The sequence below is a fragment of the Podarcis bocagei genome (assembly GCF_964188305.1).
Source record: "Podarcis bocagei genome assembly, chromosome: 13".
Taxonomy (NCBI): Eukaryota; Metazoa; Chordata; class Lepidosauria; order Squamata; family Lacertidae; genus Podarcis; species Podarcis bocagei.
The window spans coordinates 33,372,975-33,396,767 of NC_138138.1; the positions used below are offsets into that span (position 1 = coordinate 33,372,975).

The 23,793-nt window shown below is 45.5% G+C and overlaps 1 protein-coding gene across 7 annotated transcripts in view; it reads right to left on the minus strand.

Moving 5' to 3' along the window:
* The window catches only part of NDRG2 (NDRG family member 2), a 41,826-nt gene that overhangs the window by 14,174 nt on the left and 3,859 nt on the right, over positions 1-23,793 (minus strand). For 4 of the 7 annotated variants that reach the window (XM_081168369.1, XM_081168364.1, XM_081168366.1 and 1 more), the window contains exons 2-9: positions 18,531-18,613; positions 16,245-16,289; positions 9,282-9,387; positions 6,505-6,625; positions 6,338-6,400; positions 4,547-4,607; positions 3,539-3,625; positions 1,569-1,625 (exon numbers count right to left, since the gene is read on the minus strand). In XM_081168369.1, coding sequence (XP_081024495.1) covers positions 1,569-1,625; positions 3,539-3,625; positions 4,547-4,607; positions 6,338-6,400; positions 6,505-6,625; positions 9,282-9,387; positions 16,245-16,289; positions 18,531-18,608 — 618 coding nt within the window. In that variant the 5' untranslated portion in view covers positions 18,609-18,613. The remainder of the gene's footprint in view (positions 1-1,568; positions 1,626-3,538; positions 3,626-4,546; positions 4,608-6,337; positions 6,401-6,504; positions 6,626-9,281; positions 9,388-16,244; positions 16,290-18,530; positions 18,614-23,793) is intronic. The other 3 variants (XM_081168370.1, XM_081168367.1, XM_081168368.1) reach the window with 1 other exon arrangement.

The following is a 23,793-nucleotide window of genomic DNA, read 5'->3' on the forward strand; positions in this document are numbered from 1 at the left end:
TAGTGGCTCAATATTATTATTCTCTATCATATTTATATCCTGCCCTCTTTCCCGAAGGAGCCTAGGGTGGCAAACAATAAGTGACAAAACAAGAAAAATGTCTTTAAAAGCATCTTAAGAAATCATGAGGTAAAGTGAAGTGGTAGCCAGATGGTGGCCTTTGGAGACAGAGACAGCTTCTCCACTGAGGAAGGGTCAAGTGGGAAGTTCTCCTGAGCAAGCCCTATTGAGAAGAGTGGGGGCTACCCGAGAGTGTCCACCCTTCATTTGAATGGATCTTTTTCAGAAGAACAGAGGACATTCCATATTTTCTATTCCTTCTGCCCACTTATGTACAGGCAGATGCTATTCCACCCATTATTCTCTTTCTACAGTTTTGTGTACCCTTTCCATCTTTCTTCCCTTTGTTGTTTTCTCCACTTTTTAGAAATTTAGATTTTACTTAGTTCCAGGTTTTTGGTCATAATGCTTTAAAAAAAAACCCGTTTGATAGCATTGATTCCCCATCCCCAACTGTAGTAATTATTACCAATATACCAGTCAACCTGAATACAAATGGAGTGGTGGTGGTGCCTAACATTTAAATGTTGGAACGAAATAAATATATGTTGGCCTTAGGTTCACTGAATAGGTCCAGCAAGGCTATTTTTTTTTTAAAAAATGGAGATTTCTTTTTTTTTATTACTCTGTAAAGTAACGTGCACAACAGTTATACATGCAATTACTTTTGTTATTAAAATAAACACACCCACATAAAACTCACAAATATTACAATCAGTGAGGGTAATTGGGGAAATGCAAGCACTATAGAAAAATTACATAGTTTGGAATAAGGTGCAGGGTAAAGCACAACCATATAATTTCCTGGTAATTTTGCAAAACAAGAGAGAAAATACTTGGAAAGATAATGTTGGAACATTGACGATGGAATGCCTTCTGTACTGATGTGTGACTGTTGCTGACATTATTAGCAGTGCCAGGTTGAAATTTTATTTACCCAGCCATTTTCACGGTTCACATTGATTAGTCTGCCTTATTGTTTTAGCTGCTTCTATACTGACTCCATGAAGATGTCTTGTTTTATTTATGTTATAAAGGTGGCCAATTTTAACCATGCTTATTATATACTGATAAAGAGCTGTCTATACAAATATGTGATAATGTACATATAGCAAAAAGTGGATTTAAAGTATGAAGTAAAGATACAAGAACAAGACAGTGGTTTTTAATCAATAATATCAATAATAATAATAATAATCCATCAAGTTCTAAATCCATGAATTTTAAAGAATGGTTTCAGCTTGGTCCCACACAAACCTTAACCATTCTGCTGCGCTCCAAAGCTTTTGGGCTATAGGTCCAATCCACTCCAGACAGCACGGCTGTGCTGACTGAGGCTGATAGGACTTGCAGTGCAAATAATCTGGAGGGTACCAGGTTGGCGAAGGATCTCACATCACTAGAGAGCGCCTTCTCAGACAGGGGGGCATCCCTGGTCCATTCTATCTCAGACACACCGCTCCATGCACCAACTACTGTCACCCTTCTCCCCTCCTGCACATGCTTACCTGGCTGAAGAGATGTTGCAGAATCATCTCAGAGTTGGAGGACGTGAGGCCAGTCAGCTGAAGAGAGAAACAGAATGAGATCAGAGGAGATGCAAAAGTAGACACTGGTTTGAATGGGCCAGATTGGCACCTGCATGAGAATTATGGGGAATGGCTTATTCCCCAGAGGGAAAGCAGAGATCTCTGAGAATCTATTGCCTTCCAGAGCTCAGCCAGTACTCAAAAGGTAAAATCTCCTTTCAGTACCATGTCTTCATCCTGGAACATGCAAAGCAATCAGAATTAAGTGCTTCTGAGAATATACAGAATGCATTTTATTCCACTGCTGAATTACTGTATCCCACCTCTAAAAGACATCAAGATAATGTGAGATGTGTTATGTATTCAGTGGCCTGTGTTCGCCTGAGCTTGAGTCTGGACTAAGGATTCTGAGCTCCTGTGTTCTGATTCGATATATGATGTTCAATCATAGAACATTTCAGGATTTGGGCCTCTGCCATTGGCCCTTGAACTCTGAGTCATGATTTGCAGCTTGGAAGTTTAGACAGCCAATCACGTTGGGAGTGGAAGTGGCCCAGGCTTTCAGGAATCTACATAAGCAGTTGCTTTGCCCCTGTCTCCCAGTTATGTAGTTCAATAAAGGTTCTTGCTGTTTTTGCTGTGTCTTGCCTCGTGGGAACCCACCTATACATCAAGAGGGATAGCTTTTATGTAAGTCGCAGCCCTTGAATTTTTTTCCTTCAGAAATTGGCCTTTACCCTTCCTATCTCCCAAGTTCCCAGAGCCAAAAATTGGGAAAGAGGAGGCTCACTAGAAAGCTTAGCCAGGTGGTGCTACCTGGCCAGAATTGTCTAAGCATCCTGCCCTTTAGGTTGTTTGGGGGAGGCGTAGGTTGCACACCTGAGTCTTCGATAAACTTGGGCCAAATGTGGAGCCATATAAATTCTTTTAAATTCTAGGAAACGTGGCAATTCATGTTTGTTTATATTCAAATAAAGTAACACAGAATATGGAGGAAAAGTCGGGGGGGGGGAGTAAAGTACTTGGTGAAAGAAGGCGAAGAAAGAGTTGAAGAGAAACCAGAGAAAAAGAAAGAGGGAGGGAGGGAGAAATGCAAGCAGATAAAACAGGGAAGCAGACAGAGGAAGAAGAGTATAAATGGAGGTTGCTTTCAAACAACCTGTTTATGGAGCACTCATCTTGGTTTGTTTGAACAAAGTTTGCAGGGAAGTGATTAGATGTCAAGCAACTGTTGAGCATTCATTTGTTTGTGGGGAGATTATACATCCCATATAGTAACTGTTATCCTCCACTTTCCAGTTGCATCTTCTCATCACTTTCTTTTTATTTTTTTTACCAAATTAATTTTCCAATATACCCCAATAGTAGCCAAATTATAACAATAACAATGAATTAAGCCTCTCATCACTTTCTTTAGCACAAAATTTATTTCCCCTCCTCCCCCCTGGAAATGGGCTTGTTGTGCAGAAGTGCCACTTTAATTGTATGACCTCAATTTGCTGGTATGTGGTTAAATCCCATCCGCAAAAGTGCAACAGTCTAGAAGTGCCTGCAGCTGAGAGGTTGATAGACTGAAAGGAATTTCTGCTGTCTAGATAGCGATGGGCAACTGGCACCAACACCAATGTTTATGGGCTTTTTTTGTTTATTTGTCATTATAAACAGTCAAAGAATAGGTTGTGTTAGCTGTTTAAATTTGTAGAAATAAGAACAACGATTCAAGTGCCCATTGGACCAGCTTGCCACAACTGTGAGCCTTCCGAATGTTTAGACTACAATTCCCATCATCTCAGCCAGCATGGCAATGGTCAGGAATGATGGGAGCTACAATCCAAAATATCTGGAGGACACCAGCTGAGCAAAGGCTGCACCAGACCCCTTCACTTCATCTGCAATTGATTACTAGGCACATTAGACAGTGGTAAGCCCCTTCCCTTTCCCAGTCTCACCTTGTGAGCAGCCCAGTCCATCCAGCCCTTGGCATTGGGGTCAATGTTGACCAGAACCAACCCCTCCACGGTGTCTGCATGAGAGAGCTGTGGAAAATCATAATAACACTCATGACTAGTGGATAAAATGTTCGCATGGTGCTCACCATACTGCTTATGTATGATTTCAGGGGCATAAAACAGAGGCTTCTCAGTGCCTCAGAGGCAGCTGGCTGGCCAGGGAAGGAAATAAGACGTGGCATTTGCAGAACCCTTGGCCTGATCCAACAGCTTATGCTAAACTTTTCCCCCCTTTTGGTTCTGGCTGAAGTGAGAGCTGAACCAGAGCATTGCTTGTCCTCTCCTCCTCTTTGTCACACTAGCTCTCATAAATAGCTTTTGACACATATTCGAGTTGCTTTGTGTACATCATTGCAGCAATCCCTACTGAAACCAGAGAGATAGGGTGGTGCGTTTGGAGCATCAAGCTAAGCCTGAGGTTCAAATCCCTGCTCAGCCATGAAGTTCACTGGGTGATTTTGGGACATGTACTCCCTCTCAGTCTAATCTACCTCACAGGTTGGTGTGAAGATAATAATATTATTTTTTTTAAAAAAGGGAGCGGGGAGCACATGTGCAGATCTGGCGTCTCTGAAGCAAATCAATCAATAACATCAGAATAAAGTTTCCCCATTCATCCTGTGGCAAAGTCTTGCCTCTAAGAGAGAGCTGCTTGTGTAATTTCACCACACGAGTTCATGCCTCCCCTGAGATTTGAAACAGGAATTTCCTGTCTCTCAACTAATTCTCTTAATTACTGCAGCACATCACACTTGCTGGAATCAAATGTTGGGCCCATCCTTCCTCTGTACTTCAGCTCAGGAAACAACCGAAACGCTGCTCTGTGGTGTTAATAGGAACACAGAAGTCAGCTACTCTGCAGCCCTGCTACTTTCGGAGAGGTTCAAACTGGACACGGAGAACATTTACTTAATCCGACCACCACTCATGGGTCCCCCACCCACTTACGCTGTAGCGTGCCAGGATGTAGGCGCCAGCTCCGACTCCAATTCCGATGATGCTGGTGAAGCTAAAGGAGGGAGAAAGAGGCCAGTTTCAAAATACACAAAGGAGCAGGAGCTGCCTGGCACTTTTCTGGCACTTGGAATCAGAAGTGGGCCCCAGCCATTTGCTTATCTTGTGCCTTTGGAAGTTTCTCTAAAGTGAACACTTCGAAATGGCACAAACTGTGTGCCTCATGTTTTCATGCCCCGCTGCCAGGCTCCAATTCCCTTCCCCCTCTCTTTCTCTTTCTCCCATGTATTAAGTGTGTGTTCAGCTACCTATCTATATTTATCTGTATATATTTATATTAAAATTTCTCTCTCTCTCTCTCTCTCTCTCTCTCTCTCTCTCTCTCTCTCTGTGTGTGTGTATCTATATCTATATATCTATATATCTGTCAAACCAAATATAACACTTCATGATGAAAAGGTGGGAAGCCTAGGCCACAATCACTCTGTTACATGTTTAAGATGCCAAAAGACGCTTGCATTTCCTGTAACAGACACATGTGGCTGGCTATCCCTCTGGAAGAATGATAATAATGGGAAATACCCAAGAAGGAATCTTACTTTGGTAGGCTACCTTGGGTCCCCAGATGTTGTTGGACTACAACTCCCATCATCCCTGAGCTCTGGCCTTGCTAGCTAGGGATGATGGGAGTTGTAGTTCAACAACATCTGGGGACCCAAGGTTGAGAAAGGCTGGCTTAGAAGAAGGGGCACAGTTTCCCATTTTTACCTCCAGGGTGTTAGGAATAGGCAGGAAACAGCTGGGGGACAGGTGACTTGTTTCCTTCCCCCCTGGATTGAGAGTATAAAGGAGAACTGAGAGGAGGGGATTTCCAGTGCTTATCCTTAGCTCCTCAGGGTTTCATGGAACTAGGAACTAGTGAAGAGTCTAGGAACAGTCTGGGTTTTAAGGATTAAAATGAGGAATACTTGGAGCCAGGGCTCCTGGACTGTGTTCCCAGGTTTTGGAGTGCTATGGGGTCTGGGGAATGGAGGGAAAAGGGGTGTGTGGAGCAAGTTTCGAGTTTAAATTGTTAAAATAACCCCTGGCTGCTGGTGGTGACTGGAATGGTGAGAGAAAAGTCTCTAAATTAATAAGCGGATGGGAAAATAAACCTATGGTTGCTAAATCTATGTTCTCAGGCTGCTGGTTGCATGAAACATATTTTACTATACTACGGGGTATATAAGCAAGCCAGAAACCAACAAATTAAGCCCTTATTGGTAAATTTACCTGGAAACTCCGATATCTTTTATCTCAAGTATTTCCTTGAAGATAAGAAAAATGATATAACCCTGGCTGTGGCAAAATTTCTTTCGGGGGTAGTAAGAATTAGAAATCAACATGTCTTGGATAAAACACAGCAACTGCCTAGTAATGCCTTTTCTGTATTTCTGCTGTACTTTGCTTTTGAAACTGTTTTTGCGGGTCTTTGGGCCGTAATAAAGAATGTGTGTGAGCCAAATTCCTGCCTGCCTAAAATCTGTGAAAGGCACTGAACCCCTTTCAAGGAATGAGGTAGCAACCGAACCAACAGGCTAGGAGGTAGTAGAATCTTCCGGGTTTTAACCCTGCCCCCAAGCTGTTTCTGTGCTTTGTTTTGTTTGATTGATGTGAATGCAAGGCTGTGCCTTTTCTGATTTTACACTCCAGTGCAAAGAACCCTTGTTTGAGAAAGCTGATGGGTGACCCCGTCGCAGGTTGTTGTCGCAACCCACCCACCCGTGTGATCTCGCCCCGACTCACTTCACATATTGCAAGATGCACGGGATCATGTCAGCCAGCTGGTCCAGCGAGGGATACTGATACCTAGGAAGAGAGCAGAGAGCAGGGGCTGTGTTAGACTGCTAGGCTGTTGTCCCCATCACACCCAACGATGCGGGTGGGGCAGGAATGGAGGCTGCAAGGCTCACCCCAGAGGGAAGGCCGGGGCCCCCTCCTCCATGCCAGGCGCGTCCACATGTATCACCACGAAGTTCTTTATGATCTCTTGCATGTCCTCAAAGTGGAAGAGGGTGTCGAAGCACGAAAGATCTGGGGTGGGGGTGGGGAGACAGAAGAAGTGGGTGTCAGGCTGCAGAAGGCCAAGCGGTAGTGCCGTCGAGACTGACGAGGTGCAAATCAAGACAGCGGCTGCCGTCTTGCTCCAGGAGTCTGTAAACAGGGCAGCAAACTGACTGTTGTTGCTTTTTTACACTGGAAGGTGCTGTTTGGATTCCTCGCCTTACCATGAAAGCCTATGCAAGTTTACAGTTGTACCTTGGTTGTTGAACACCTTGGTACTTGGACGTTTTGGCTCCTGAATGTCGCAAACCCGGAAGCGAGTGTTCCGGTTTCCGAACGTTTTTTGGAAGCCAAATGTCTGACGCAGCTTCCGATTCAGTGCAGGAAGCTCCTGCAGCCAATCAAAAGCCACGCCTTGATTTTCGAACCTTTCTAGGAGTTGAATGGACTCCCGGAACGGATTAAGTTCAACAGCCAAGGTACCACTGTACTCAGAAGTAAATCCCACTGTGTTCAGTGAGGCTTTTCCGCCAGGTAAGTATCCTAAGGGCTGCAGTCTAAGGGATCAAAATGTCTTCAGCTGGCCTGGCAAAAGAGCAAGAGATGGGGGCATTCAGACAAGCAAGCAACCTTGAATAGGAGAGAGCTCCTATGGTCTCCTTAACAAGGGTGAAAGCTTTTGCAGAGAAGGAGAGTCTTCTAGTCCAGACTTCTCCAACCTGGTGCCCTCCAGATGTTTTGGACTACAACTCCCATCAGCCCTAGCCAGCACAGCCATGGAAGCACATCCATGCTGGCTGGGGCTGATGGGAGTTGCAGGAAGGCACCATGATGGGAAAGGCTGGTCTAGATGCTTTCAAAACCAGGAGATGATTGGCCTCAAGGGATGGTGGGAAATTCTGGAACAGAGTGCAGATCACTTGGGAAACATTAACGATAAATAGGACAATGTTTAAAATGTCAAATCAAAGTTTTAGAATGGAATCTGCCGATTCTAACGTCAAGGTATGAATCCACTTTTTTTAAAAAAAGAAGAGTTAGGGAATAAAAAGCAGGCCTTTTGGGGGTATGAGAAAGTAGACCAGAGTGCACCAAAATGCAAAGCTGCATGACTGAAAGCTTTCCTCAAGTTTTCTTCTTCTTCTTAGCAGTGATAGTTTAAATGGTCCCTTGGCTGTGGAAAGAATGCAAGACAACCCATGTTTTGTTCACATTCACAACCCAGTGAGGAAGACCGCTATCATTCCTGTTTTCTAGGATGGGAACTAAGGAGTTGGCTAGACATTACACTCACCCTGAGAGAGCAGGCTCCGCCATTCCATGGGGAATTTTGGAGACTCCCTCGCAGACCAGCATAAATGGTTAGAGGGAATAAAAATGTCACACGTGCTGGAGGAGGCGCTGCTGGCTGCCTTTCTCTGCCCCTTGTTTATCTCCCCTACTTGGTGGCTATTTTTCTCTAGGAGTTGGAAGGGAGAGTAGTAGGGGAAATTAGCTGCTAAAGATAAGGTTGAGATAAACAACCAAGTAAGAACGAAAGCCAGCAGTTCCTCCTCCCCTGGATGAGTGTTTTCTGTCTCCTCCAGCTTTCAATGCCTGTTCCAGAAGGCAGAAGGCAGGCAGGCGGGTGGGTGGGAAACTTCAGAGACAGCAGCAGTCAGATGCCTGCAGACAGACTCTGAGGCAGAGCGACCGACTTGCTTGAGAATCGACCACCGAGCAAGCCCACAACGTAAACTCGAGCATCCTCAAAGGCCACAAAGATCTGGTATTCTAGAACAGGAGAGTGGAAACATGCTCACAGACGCCTCTCCCCACACCCCCGCCCTCAAGCAACCCAAAGGCATGATCAGAGTTCAGGGACATATTCCAGCCAGGCAACAACTCTCAAGGACAGTGGTGAGGGGAGTGGCCGAAGAGAGGTGTGGTCCAGGGAGAGTACTGAGGGGCTGTATTTGCCCCTCCCCCATTGGGCCTGAGTGTCCCCCTCCCTCCTCTACATTGTTAGGAAGTGTTGGTTCTTCGTCCTCAAGCAGCTATGGTAGGATTGATTGTGATGGGTGGGGTAGAGTGCATCCCCAGGGGGCGGGCAGATCAAGGCAAATTAGGATCCGCCAGTAGATCGCAGGATGATTTGCAATCAGAAAGCAAAGGCTTTTGATTCCCCATTGTTCAAGAATAGTGTCCACAAATGGCTCTCCTTCCCTACATTAATCTGTTAGAATTTCTGATCCACACAAACTTAGATGTAGGTTTGTGCTCGTACATGCAGGTCTTCCCAATGTTTTGTTCACGGGGGGCAGCAGGTACCTGTCTCCAGCCTCCAAATAGGCCTTGATATCTGTTTATAGTATTCTCCAAATAGGCCCTTGTATTTTGCACCTGATTGGTGGACCTTGGGGTCATAGCCTGAAATTTCCCCACACCAGTGGTATAGTATCAAGGAACCTCCACACAATAGGAGACCCAGTGAATGTGTGTGTTGCATAGGTGTAAATTTGTGTTGGGACCCCACGAAAACAAAAAGTTCTTGGGGTTCTTCCAGAATGGCAAGATCCTTGACGCAAAAGTTCTACAAGCTGGACTGTAGGGCAAATGGCCAAGTTCTCTCTTGGGGTCGCACCGTTTGGAAAGCCCCCAACCTCCCCTCCCTCCTGCCCCAACCAAGTGGGTGCTCCAGTCTTACGGTTTTGTCCCACATCATGGTAGGTGAGGATGGCTGGACGTTTGGGCTTGGGTGTCCCATGGATGGTGATTGTCACAACCCCATAAGGTGTCTCCACTGTGTGTTTCTGTGGAAGGGGGAAAAGAGAGAGAGATAGAAAGAAAGAAGGGTGAGCAAATGTGACATCACAGGGCTAGACCATAACCCAGTGCAGACAGCCATAACCAGACTTATGCTGAGTGTATGGAGGGAGAAGTCGGGTCATAAGTGGTGGTGGCCCCATCTCTGACTTCTGTGCTTAGATGGTTCCTTGTAACGCATAAACTGATTGTATATGTGTGGGCTTCCTCTGTGAAATCTGGGATCCAGCTAAATGCAGGGGTTGCACATCACATGTTCATAAAGATTTTGCACGCATAGATTCTATGTACAAGGCACAATCAACATGGGGGGTGGGGAGGGAGCTGGTTGCTGTGATCCTAGCCCCCCTCCTCTTCCAGGCTTCCAGTGCTGATCATAGCAGCTGTCTGCACAGAAAACATACAGTGCATGAGTAAAGACGTAGTTCAATCCTAGTTTGTTTGCACTTTTTAAATTAGGCTACCTCAAGGGACAGGACTGAGACTGGGTTCAGAGACAGCACAGAAATGGGCCGTCAAAAGACCACTCAGGGCCCAGTCAGTTGTTGCTTTCCCATACATCTAAGGCTGTGTGTGGTGTGTGGTTAAAAACAAGGAGTGGGAAATGAAAATTACATGTGCGCACACAAAACTGGATATTTTCACTTATTTTGCAGAGTTTATTCTACTTATGCTAGTTATGGGGTAGTGAAAACTACTATGCATGTACTATGGCCCACCCCGGCTGCTAGAACTTCTGCTCAGTTCTTGAGTCCCCAGCATTGCCAACAATGCACAGCAACATATACCGTATTTTTTGCTCTATAAGACGCACCAGACCACAAGACGCACCTAGTTTTTGGAGGAGGAAAACAAGAGAAAAAATATTCTGAATCTCAGAAGCCGGAACAGCAAGAGGGATCGCTACGCAGTGAAAGCAGCAATCCCTCTTGCTGTTCTGGCTTTTGGGATAGCTGTGCAGCCTGCATTCGCTCCATAAGACGCACACACACATTTCCCTTTACTTTTTAGGAGGGAAAAAGTGAGTCTTATAGAGCAAAAAATATGGTAATCACCAGGTGGACCTTATCACACTACGGAGATAAAATATTATCCCCCTTCTATTATCTGCACATCATGATACTGTTAAAGACCCAGTTACCAGTGTGATTAAAAATTGATAATATTCTTCTCTTCTATTCCACCACCCTCAGCTTCTGATTTTCTGACCCTTCTATTTTCATGCCTATCTTCACAGCCTTGAGGACTAGAACCTTGGTGTTTTGTTTCAAAGAAGACTCTGATTCATGGGATGCTCACTTTTGTTCCCCTGCCCAAGTACCCGCCAAGTCCATCAAGATCACTAGTTGCTTACTTTGTCCCTACAACTACTTCAAGACAACTCTATGCTTTTTTACCTGTAGATTAAAATCAGCATCCCTTCCAAGGCTCTCAGGATAAAACTGAGAATAGTAGCCAAACCATGGTTTAAAGATGAGTTAGGAATCAAACCCAGAACATGTTGTTTATATGGTAAAGTCCAGTCCAGGAATATGCCAAGTAAGATAGATTATTTGTAGCTTTGAGTATACAGGGTTTATTTTCTTCTCATCCCAATTTGGAATTTTATAAAAGGACATATATTATAATCCGCTTTCCTCTGTGCTTTTTCCTAATGTACAAATCATCTCCAAGCCATGTTGTAATCTTGAAATACATCTGAAGCGTGTGCAAGGTCAGGCGGTATGACTCATAAGTGAAGACTATGCTGGCACTCACTGCCTTAAAAACGAAACACTGCCTACAACATTCCAGAACAAGTGCAGAATTCAGTGTCAGAGGACTGATCGTCTCCACCTTATCATTCCCATGATACACTGGGAGAAACCTGGGCCAATATTCAAAACAATCACATTTCTTCTCTCTCTCTCTCTCTCTCTCTCTCTCTCTCTCTCTCTCTCTTTAAAGTTCCTTGTTTATTCTACAAGCCCTTCCTGCTAAGGCTTTCTCTTATAGCACACAAGGGAACTCAATGTATTCAAAAGCAATTGGACACTCGGAGAAAGGTTGAGTGATTTGGCACCAGCAGATACTCCTTTCCAGAAAGGCAATAACACAGGCGTGAAAAGGGTAAAAGGTGGAGATGAAAGAAACAGTTCAGAAGAGAGGCAAGCGACCGCGAGTCTAGATTTAAGACTTGCTGGCAAGACTGCCACAAGCCCAAAGCGGGAAACGTTGACTAATGGTTACAGATGATAGTCTGGGACAGCACCCACTGAGCCAAACAGAGGCCACCAGCCAGGCATTGTGGCTTGCCAGGAAGGTTGTTTGCTGAACCCTGAGTACTGTATTCAGGTCCTACACAACCCCTATTCAGGCGTTCTCCTTGTCCTGAGCCCACATGCACAGGGGAAGAAGAGTGCTAGTTCCCTCAACCCGTCCCACGGGGGTCAAGTGAGACAGAAGCAAAGAGTTAGTTGGAGGGCTAGCTTTTGAAGCAGGAAGTCTTCTCTGCTCATGCACCTTTCCTGGCATACAGCCCATGACATCAGGTTCTGGATCCCAAAGAAAAGCTATCCCTCCAACTCATGGAGAATGACAGTGATGGCAATGGGTGGGGTGGGGTGGAGGACCTGTCCTTGCCTTCCCCCCCTCACACAACGATTAAACACAACAGAAGAATGCCTGAATGAAGCCCCTGTTGGTGTACAAACTGTGGAAGGCAACTAACAGGCATGTCTAATGGGGTTACAGTGGTACCTCAGGTTACATACGCTTCAGGTTACATATGCTTCAGGTTACAGACTCCAATAACCCAGAAATAGTACCTCGGGTTAAGAACTTTGCTTCAGGATGAGAACAGAAATTGCGCGGCGGTGGTGGGAGGCCCCATTAGCCAAAGTGGTGCTTCAGGTTAAGAATGGTTTCAGGTTAAGAACGGACCTCTGGAACAAATTAAGTACGTAACCAGAGGTACCACTGTATATACAGCTCCCTGGTAGGACTCTTAATACAGTCCTGCAGCAGGGTTTCTACTAAGCCAGGGGTGAGGAACTTATTTTAGCCTGAGGCTCACATTCCCTTCTAGGAAACATCAGGTGGTTGTGGCAGTGCAGGCAAAAGTGGGCAGGATGACAAATGTTAGCTTACTCTCACACCCCTCTCCATCCTCCACCCAGGCATGGGAAAGAAGGATTATAAGAGTTTGGGGACATGTTCTAGCCAGGCAAAAACACTCCAGTAAAGGAGCCAGCGAAACATGGCCTGTGAGGAACAAGAGTCCCAAAAGTCAAACAGAAAGGCCTGGAGGCGGTTCCTGGACCTGAGGCTTCCCATTCCTGTCCTATGCCAAAGGAACATGGCAGAATGGAAGTCTGGCTTATACTTAAGGGTACAACATGTAGAGAATGGGCTGTGCCTAAACACAACATACTTGGCAGCTTCTGTAGTTTTGCAAACCCAGGCAGGAAGTCAAAAGAGGAAATCCCTTGTGGCCTCTGCTGCTGCTGCAGAAAAGTGTTGGGCTGTGTTTGGCTTGGTGGGTTTTCAGTCATGGTACAAAGGCAGACATTGCTCCCGTGTCTTTAACAGCTGTGTAGGGCTGGCAAATAATGCCAGTGCAGGAGTGCGCAGCATGGTACCAGCTGACAACACACAGAGGCCTCTTTCCTTTTTGCATCTGGTCACTCAACTAGCCATAAGCCCCTTGGGAGGTTTTTGTTTCATCCATGTCGGCACACCAGCTACTGTTGTTTATTGCAGCCTAATCTAATCTTACATTTTCTTATCTACTCTCCTGCATTCTGATTTGTTTTATGGGTTGTAGTTTTATTGCTTTTGTGTTGACTTTGGATGATTTGGCACCTGTGTGCATGTTTGTGTTCACAAAAACATTTCAATAGAAATATTGTGATTAATGCAGCAGTGTGGTGGAACAGGGAGGGGCAGGGATGTTGGCGTCATCTCGGGGAGGGGGGCATTACTTGTCAATTCGTTATGTGCCAAATAATTAAGCTTGACTCAAAGAGAAACCCACCAAATAAACTAAACAGAGGAAGAGGGAGGTAGCCTTAGCAAGCATAGCTAAGAGGCTAAAACCAGCACTTTTCTTTCTGAAAGAAATCCCAGATCCCTATATCATGACCAACCAAAATGCCACAAAATACTGACCAAGACTTTGAGCCCACCCAAACTGTTCAAAGTGGGGGATGGGTTGAAGGGAAAAAATGCTGTCAAAAGTTTTGCTTCTTCTTTTGTACAGGCTTAGGAGGGGCTTGGCTATCAGGCCTGTCATGAAGAGTACACGAACATCAGCATTTACCCACTACACCACTGAATGAATGATCAAAATAATAAATAAAGTGGAACTGCAACAAAATTTTGCAGTACATCCTCCCCCTGACAGCTTGGACTGGTGGTTTTTGGGGGGCTTTTTTGTCCATCTAGGTTGTCTTTTTCTCTCTCTTTTTGGTCCAACTGGGTTTTGTTTCATTCCTTTAAAATATATTTTTGGACTTGGGAAAACATCAGGGCTACCAATACTGCCTCTCCTGTTACTCAGCAACCTCATTTTGGCTCCATTTTTCTTGGCACACCCCACCTCCGTTTGCTCTTAGAGGGAGCAATAAATAAAGCTCAACCTTTCACCCACCAAGTGCAGCTTAGAATCCTAACAGCTGGTAAGGTCTGGAAGCCAAGCCTCCAGGAGTCTGCCTCTAGCTCTGGGATGAAATGCGAATATAGTTTAAGAATTTGACCTGTCCAGGGCTTGACCCTGTCATGCTGGGTGGTCTTGGACAGACCTAAGTTTCCTGATCTTTAGTTCCTCGTTTGGAAAATGGGCACAAGAATGACTTACCTTGCATGTGGGTGGACTGGTGCAATAAGATTTTTGCAATCAGGAAGAGCAGCTATTATTTGGCATTTCCATTATGTAAAGGGTTGCCTCTTTCCGTTTACACCTGCTGTGTCACCAAACCTCATAACAACCCTATAATTATATTTTCCTATTTTACCAAATGGGACTTTGCCTTGCCTAAGGCTGATCAATGAGGTCATGACTAAACAGAGAAGAGTTGCCACCTTTTTAGCCGGATAACAAGCAGGGATTTCAACAGGTGCAGCTTTCCTCAACATGGTGGTGGTGACAGAACTTGTCCCGGCTGCTCCTGCATTTTTGAAACCAGCTTGATTTACAGAAGTCAGCAGGAAAAGCTTTTCATAACATAAGGGATGAGCTTGGCTGGACTTGCTCGTTAAAGGCATAGAAGCAGGGATATTTCTAAGACCTGGCAACCCAAGTGATGGAATAAGCTGCAGATGTTGAAGTTCTGCACATCCCACAGCCATTTAAGGCCACAGAGTGGAAGCAAGGATGGTAGAAGCTTTAATTCAAGCCCATCATGGTCCTGGCACTGACCAAGGAACTGACTGGCAGATGGCAAGGAAGAATAGTGTTAGCCTGCTGGAGTTGGCAAAGGTGCCTCCTATATATCTTGAAGACAAGAAACAAGAAACAGGCTGGGCCAGAGCCAAGATTCCATGGGAGAGCTGTTGTGCCTTTAATGATTATATAATGGAGAAATTAAAGGTGGCTCATTGTGAGATCTTGTGCAAGAGGTCTTTTGAATCTCCAAGTAAGGCTAGGAAAGACCCCTGCCTGAAACCCTGCAGTATAGACAAGAGCATAGTCAGCAAGCATAGGCAATAAGAAAGCTAGATAGATCAGTGCTCTGACACACTCTACGGCAGTGCTCTGTTTCAGTTTAACAGAGGCATCTTTTCTCAGCATACAGAGAAAGGTGGCAACCCCAGAAGTGCCCTCAGCTCCTGCTCACAAGGCCTTAAGTTGGTTACACAGAAGTCATGACTCCATTATCTGCTTATGTTAGATGTGGGGAACCTTTGTCCCTCCAGATGTTGCGGAACTACAACTCCTGTCTTCTCTAGCCATTGGCTATGCTTGCTGGGGCTGATGGGAGTTGTAATTCTTCAACATCTGGAGGGCCAAAGGTTCCCAACACCTGGCTTACACTGACTTGCTAAATAAACCGTGGGGATGTGGACCCTCCAGAAGGACTCCAACTCCCACCAGCCCGGACCAGCATGGCCGTGGTCAGAGGTGATGGGAGTTGGGGGTCCAACAACAACTGGAAGGCCATAGTCTCTCCATCCTTGTGCTGTAAGCTCACTCTTCCTTCAAAGACTGGGGTTGCTGCTTCTCCCTCAAAAAGGACTCAGTGTCTCATCCCAGAGTAGCAAATCAACAGGAGTTGTTGGAAGGAATTCAACATGAGTAAAACCAGGGGCGCCAACAAAAATTTTGTTGTGGGTGCTCAGCACCCACACTGCAGAGCCCCCAGTGCAACTTCTGGTGCCTTGAAAGCACCAGAAGTCATGTCCAAGGTCTTGTGAGACCCCGGTGATGCTGTCTGAGGCTTTGCGAGACCTTGGTACCTGAATTCTGGTGGCACCAGAAGTCGGGTTCTGAGACCTCGCGAGTCCTTGGACAGCATCCCTGAGGCCTTGCCACCAGAAGTCAGGTTCCGAGGCCGGGGCACACATGATGACATGACGTCATGGGCACCCATAACTTTGGGCCCAAGTTGGCTCCCCTGGGTAGAACTCTGAAACTCCAGGCTGAGGGAAAGGTACACTTGCAAGATTTCTGCTCAATCAATCAGGCAGCAACTGCAATGCTTGGATGTACAGTATACCCAGAATGGATGGAACAAGGAGAGAAGGAACGATCACTGAGGGGTTAACACAGCTTCTTTCTGTTTGGCATTTTTGGTATCAGGGCGTTCTGAGGGTTTGGGGCACCAGTTCTGTCCCCGTGAACAAGAGGGGAAGGGGTGGTGATTACCTGGCCTTGTTCCTGCAGAAGTTTGGCTGCTATCAGTTCAGCATCCTAGAACACAGAGAGAGAGAAAGAGAAAGGAGGGGGAAAGACAGACAGACAGACGGAGAATGCAGGGTGGGAAGTAAGTGAGGAAAAAGAATCAGAGTTATGGGAATAGGGCAGGGGAGCGGAAATCAAGGGGGTGCAGAGACTTCCTGCTATAGATTGGGGCCCTTTTTACCGGCACGGGCAATGAGCAGACATTGAGCAAAACTGGACTCACCAGAAAGCTAACTGCTCTCTAGAGCTGCAATGCTAAGGGCTCAACCTGCTTCCTTACATGCTTTCTGCTAAATGATGCATTGTTTAGCTGAGGTCATACTGTGTCTTTGGGGAAAGGCAAAGGCCTGCTCCCTACCCATGCTTCCCCAAAGAAACTAGCCATTTAGACTGTATAGTTCACCAGAGCAGTCCCGGCAACCTGTGTCCAATGGTAAGGACACCTGGGCTAAAAGCACACCTGTGCCAGATGTTTTCCCTGCCACATATCCTAGGACTTCTATGATTAAGAATATGACTTCCTGGGAACATTTGCACACACTCACACCTTACTTAACCCAGGTGATTTCACAGTTTTGAGATCAGTTGCTGGGAAGTGATTAGCACCTGAGTAAAAAGGAATTAACTGGCTGCACCGTCCTTTGCAAGGGCTGAGCTGCTTTCGCATGGAACACAAGCTTTGGGGGGGGGAGAGATCCTTTGTTGACAGCACCCCTAAGTATTGAGTACGACAAAGCAGATAGCGCCAAGGCATTTAGATACAAAGCAACCTGTTGATCGTATAAATCAATGGTTTGATTTCTATCCAAATACACTCTGTGGCTTATTAAAACAGATATTGCATCACCTCTTCGGTCAGGTAAAACTCTGTTGCCTCCGAAAATTAAAATAAGTAGTCTAAGGGCTCCATTCACCTAACTTTTACTCAAAAGGAGACCCACTGAAGTTAATGTACCTATGTTATCCATTTTAATGTGTCTACTCTGAGTATGACTAAGACTGGTACAGTTCATAATGTCTGTGGATTTGCAGTGCAGCTCCAGAAACATAACAACAGGCTGGACAAGTCTGCACCAAAATCTCCCCCAGCAGCATGACCGCAAAGGATTGTAAGTGCAACATTTCTGCAAGTGTTTTTTGCTGTTTTATTTACTGCATTCATTCATATTCCAGCATTTATGTCTGGAAGCTCAAGGCTCTGCTGGGTATCCAAGAACAGGCCAGCTTTCGCAATCCTGATAATGCCCTGGACCTGGGATGTGATTCTCCGGTCAACCAGTTTATATAAATGTCTCACTTCATCATCAATGGAAGGCAAAAAAGCCCTCTGCATAGACCAAGGGAGGATAAGGGTTTATACCACTATTCAGAGAGTTAAAGCTCTCAAATAGCAACAACCAGGGAAGGGCTGCAGCGCAGTGGTAGAGCATGAGTTTCTGAATTTCCCCCTTTCCTCAATAGAGGAGATGGTCCAGCTGTTGCATCTCTGTCCTGCAGTGCTTTGAAAGAGACATGCTTCGTCTCTCAGTAGAGCTCTGTCACCTCTATGGATGTGGCCAGCAGAATTGGTGGATTGGCAGAGGTTGCAATTTTTAGGTATCTGGAGGGGCCATGGATTGGTGGTAGAGTCAGTGGCGGTGGGTGCCCATTGTGATTGGTAGGGTGGAAGGCAGGGAGGCCACCAGTAGGTGGAGCCAGAGCCAGCGCCAAAGCCAGGCGCAGCCAACTAATTCTGGTTTGTCCCCCTCCTGTTCCCTGCCGCATTCTACAAGGGCAACACTTGAGATTGAGGGGGGAAGAAATTGACACCCAGAGCTGCCCCCTGGACTGGATGTAAGGAAGAAGGCAGGCAGGTAAGGTTGGTGGGGCATTTGCGATAAGGGACCAGCCTCCAATGGGTAGAGCACATATTTTGCACAGACTTTGCACATGAAAGAGCCCAAGTTCATTTGCCAGCCTCTCCAGCTACAAGGATGTAGCAACAGTGTGATGGGGAAAAACAAAGCAAAACAAAACAAACAAAACTTCTGCCTGAAGCACTGAGCCCTTCCACCATTGGGCCAGATGGACTGACTACTGAGCTCAGCGTAAGGGAGATTTTTTATGTGTCTGCTTTGCCAATCTGCTTCAGACGGAAAGGAACAAGGAGAGAAACAGGCAAGACGGGACAGCTTTGGGTACACTGGTGAGAAGGAGAAAGAGGGATGGCAAGGAAGGGGAGAGTCAGGGGAATCCTGTCCTTTTGCTGACCTTGCCCGGATCAGGTGCTCCTGGAGCTCGCAGAAGCGGCTTCTCCTCAGTTATCTGCACTTCCTGAAGCTCCGTCATGGCTCCTGAAGCAAAATATAAGAGACACAGACATCAAGCAGTGTATTAGCTGGGGCACAGCCACATGCATCTGATAAGTCACGGGCTGAGGATGGGGCTCCTGTCAGGACTCTACTCATGGCAGAGCCAGAGTTAGGGCAGTACAAGCAGTTCCCGTGCACAGAATGCAGAGCCAAGGGGGCACAAAATGATGGTGAAAATAACCACCTATATTTATACGGATACCTACTGAGAAGATTGATTGAAAAAGCAATTGTACCAAAAGGAATTATTGTGAAAATAATAAATATTTAGGGTCTCTGTGTGTGCCAGATTTTGTCCTTGCTCAGGGCGCTGTATTACCAAAGTACACTGCTGCTCATGGTTTTCCTCAAAGCTTTCTGCTGTATCTTAGTGATGGCTCACACAGGAATAGTCCTCATCTGATGGCTATTCCATCAAGCAGGGATGGCAGATGTGAATCAGTCATCCTGGACCAAATGCCAGCCAATAGAATTCGCATATTACCCAGTGTGAACTCAACTGTTATGCTTTCCAATGTGGCATCACTTTACAGTGACACATTTATCTGCTGGCCATTAAGTGAAGAGGTCAAGAAATGTATCTGTGAACCAACCAAGAGTCTTGGCTTTACTTTAACAAAGAGATGAGCCTCATTGTCCATCAAAGAGTGTTTTTGAACACCACACATAAAACTGCCCATACTGTGGATCTCTGGCAGGTTGTATTGATTTTATCATATATCAGTTGATTGCATGTGTATTATTTCTGCTAGATGCTTTTGAGACTATTCCTCAGAAAGGCAGGATACAAATTTAAATAATAAATAATTGAAAACAAATGTGTGTCAAGTTGTGAGTGTGGGATTGAAAGTGGGACAGAGAACATATGAGGTAGGTGTCACTTTAAAATTAATGATGCAGGTGATGCAAAATAAATTTTAAAATCTCAAACACTCTGCATCATGATTACTTGTGAAAATAACTGAAGCCTATAAGGATGCTATTATTTTGGTTTAACTATCACGGAGGCAGCTGCAAAGACAAAGTGTAAGAACGGAGGACATAACACAAGTTGTAAAAATATCATACCTAAAATGGTGTTCTGTGTTTTGTTGTTGTGGTTGAAATAATATCTTTTAAAAGTCTGCGGGTATGTGTTTTGAGGCACCGTGCTGTTGTTTAATCTGTGGCATTTAAGTGACTGTGTTTTGACCAATGGCCCTATGCCTAATGCAATAAACCTCCCATTTTACAGGTTGGGGGACTGAGGGAGAGAGACTTGTCTAAAGGTACACAGGGGGTCCTGGACAGAGCTGAAGAAGTGAACCCAGCTGTCCTAGATCCAAATCCTCTGGTTATGTAATGGAGTGTAACTTTATATAAAGGACCATTCCTTGGCAGGGGCTCAGGGTCAGCCTGACATCAAAAACAACCCAAGTGGTATCGCTTTTCCAATTAAAAAACAGTGCTCTGAGAGTTGCACCCCAGAATCTTTTGCAATAGCCCAATGGGTGTCAGGATGCAATTCTGACGAACACCATTGCACCCCATCATTCTCGGCAAAGGAGCAAGAGATTGTGGGGAGGCACTTCTTGAACTGTGCCATGCCGTTGCTTCCTGTGGCAGTGGAGCCCCTTGGCTAAGCCCTGCAGCTGGCACAGCACCAGCCCTGATCATTCCTGCTGGGAGTGCAATACATGATCAAGTGCTACAGTAGTTAACGAGAGCCGCTGTGACATGTGGAGCAGAGCGGTACACCAGCAGAGACACTGCATCAAACCATAGGTGCACCCAGCTCAGTATTACCTGCACTGACTGGCAGAGGCTCCCCAGGGTGTCGGAAAAGCCCTACACAGAGATGCCAGGGATTGAACCTGTGGCCTTCTACATGCAAAGCAGATGTTACAAGCGTGCATACACTGAAGGTGTATGCTCCGTGGTGCTATCCTCCCCAATCCAAATTTTGCACTGAGGGAACCTAATCTCTATACACAGCAGAACTGTGATCTTTCCAATCATACAAAAAAGAAATCTATGCTTATATTTCACAATTTATTTTCTTTTTCGGTAACTACCTGGAGGGGCCAGAAGTAGAAAACTTAAAAGCCTAGCTGAAAGATTAGCTCTCCAGCCCCATGCATATCCGCACCCTAAATCCTGAGGTTTCCTCAAGCCCACGTTGTCCTTATCCCAATTCCTCCCTTCCCCCTTCTCTGGACAGGTATGTTCAGTGGCTAGACTATTCCCTGTTCAGTTGATGCGGAAAGCTACCCCCCTTCAGGATGCATAAAAATGAGTGTGATTGTTTTTAAAATTGACTTTTTAACAAAACATTTCAAAATACATCATGGGTCTCCCCCAACCCCCAAGTAACCCATCTAAAATAACACCTGAATGGAACAGGTTCCAGTTCATACTGCCAAACTCTTAAAACTGAATCACGGCCATCTATCAAACAGATTACTGTATAAATTAAAGTCTGGTCTGTTTATAAAAAGCTCTGGTGGGCAGAGGGCACTTGACTGCTGAGGTTAAGCATCATAACGATGCATTAAGTTTTGTGTATCCCGTTTATTGCCAAGGGCTTCCTAATGCACCTGGTGACTGTAAACACTAGGATACAGATGTGCTCTCCTACATACCACCAGGATCATCCATGGGAGACCATATTGGTCATCTTGGGCTCTTTTATAGTGTGCACCTTCCAACTACTGAAGCTCTTCAGTGTGTCTCAGTTCTCTAATTATGAATATTTGTGCATTGGCCTCCACAAATCCACTCGCCAGCTCACCTGGGATGAGCGCCCTCCGTCCTCTAGCAAACAGGACATTCAGCACGTGACAGAGGTTCAATTGCCAGTGCAGTTTCTGAGCAGGTAAGAAACAGCAGGAGTGCCTTCCAATCAGCATGAGACTTGAGCTGTTTCTTGTCCTCTCCATGCCAGGCACAGACAACAGATGATCCTGCATTGGACTAGATGAGCCTTGGGGTCCCTTCCAACTATACAATTCTATGATTCTGTGACCCTGCCTCTCCTAAAGCCCTCTGTGCATGCCAGAGGAGTCAAGGAAGGGAATAGTTGGCGACTGCATATCATAGTTGACTAGTAAGACACTTGTTTTTGAACCTGCTAAACAAACTACGTGGAGATTTATTTTCCATCTGGTGGGCAAACAATGTTTTGCCCAGCAATGACTAACCTATGTTTACAGAAAGCTCTGGACATTTACAGCTCAGTCCTATACTTGTTTACTGGAAGTATATCCCACTTTGTTCAACAGGACTTAGCTCCAAATAAATATGCACATGACTGCAACCTTAACTTCCAAGTAAGTGATCTTGCTTAGTATTCTCACATAGCACAGAGAGAGTCCAAAAGAAATTTATCTTCTAACAGATGTAGTTGTGCTGTGCATGTGAATACCATGACCACGCATTTTGGATCATGTTCCTAGCTGATATTAATACTTCATTTAGTTTCAAACCAGCAGGTTAGATCCAGACTTAAGTTGACTGAAGTTAGGCTGCAGCTCTATGCACATTTACTTGGGAGAAAGTCTCACTGAATTTAGCAGGGCTTACTTCTGGGAATATGCATTGCAGAGTTAGATGCCACTGAAATCAATGGGACAAGTTAGTTGTGACTTAAATTAAGCCTCACTGATTTCAGTGGGAATTAAGGGTGCCAAAGGCAACCTGTTTGAGCATTCCTCCTGTTTCATTTGCAGGAAAATTAGACAACGTGGGCCATTTAATAAGCATTCGTACATACTCATTTGTTTGCAGAGAAAGCTTTATCCCACACTTCCCAGTGCATTTTTAATTTTTTTTTGCAGAAAGTCCAACCATTGGGGGAGGAAGTGTGTTTGTTGCGCAAGCTCTCCCAATCAACTCTAATTGCACTACCCAAATTTGCCAGTACATGATTGAATTCCACTTGAGAATAGCAACAGCCTGGAAGTGCCCAGAGTGCAACTGACTTGAGCCTGGATGCAAGCCAATGTTTGAATTGTGCTACAGCAATCCGCCAGCTTGCTCATGCCTGTTCAGGAAATATGTGAATTTCAAAATGTAGAAGTTGATTTATTTAAGCCAATGATCTGCCTGTCTTCTTCTTTTCTTTATAATTTAAATCATCCTGGCCGTGCCTAGGAAAAAAATGCTGTATGGGAAATAGCCCTAAGCTACTACAAAGTTCACTGGGTGGTCTTGGGCAAATCTCTCTCCCAGGGCTGATTCACATATGCAGGTGTATCAGAATTTCTCTCTGTGCCTGCAACATGACATAATGCACGTTAGTCCCACTATGGGGCTAGTTCAGTAATACAGGGACAGCCAAAGTAGACTACAACTCCCATCATCCCTGATCTTTTGGCCATGGTGGCTGGGACTGAAAGGAGCTGGAAGTCCAACAACATTGGCCATCATGGTACACGTGTTGAGGACTGCAGCCTTTATTACTGTTCATGTGGTGACTGTCAATGGATTATGTGAACATACACACTACAGTGGTACCTCGGGTTACAAACACTTCGGGTTACAAACTCCGCTAACCCGGAAGTAGTACCTTGGGTTGAGAACTTTGCCCCAGGATGAGAACGGAAATCGTGCACCAGCAGCACGGCGGCAGCAGGAGGCCCCATTAGTGAATGTGCGCCTCAGGTTAAGAATGGTTTTGGGTTTAGAACGGACCTCCAGAACAAATTAAGTTCATAACCAGAGGTACCACTGTACTGAGGAAGACAATCCCTAAAGGAAGTTCTATCTGAGGGGAGTTAGAACCACAGCAGCTCATTCAAACATGCAAGTCATCCCTTGATGGTGCAGGCATCCCTTTGAGGAGTAGCCCATGGGGCTGTTGGAAGGATTACAAAGAAGAAAAAAGGCAGGAACTGTGAAACTCTTTGGACCATTCTGGAACATGCAGTAATGAACTGTGCTTGTAAGGGGTGTGTCTGCATATAGTCTGCCAACACTCACATATTTCGATGCATCTGAAAAATGGAACCGTCCTCCCTCCTGCCCCAGGGCACTCTGGAGAAGGGGAAAGTACGTGTGCGGGTGTCTGTGTGTGCATGCCCCCCCCACAGAGAGAGAGAGAGAGAGAGAGAGAGAGAGAGAGAGAGAGTCCAAGAGCACACCAAGCAACCACCACGAACACATAGACCCCCTAGAACCATGGA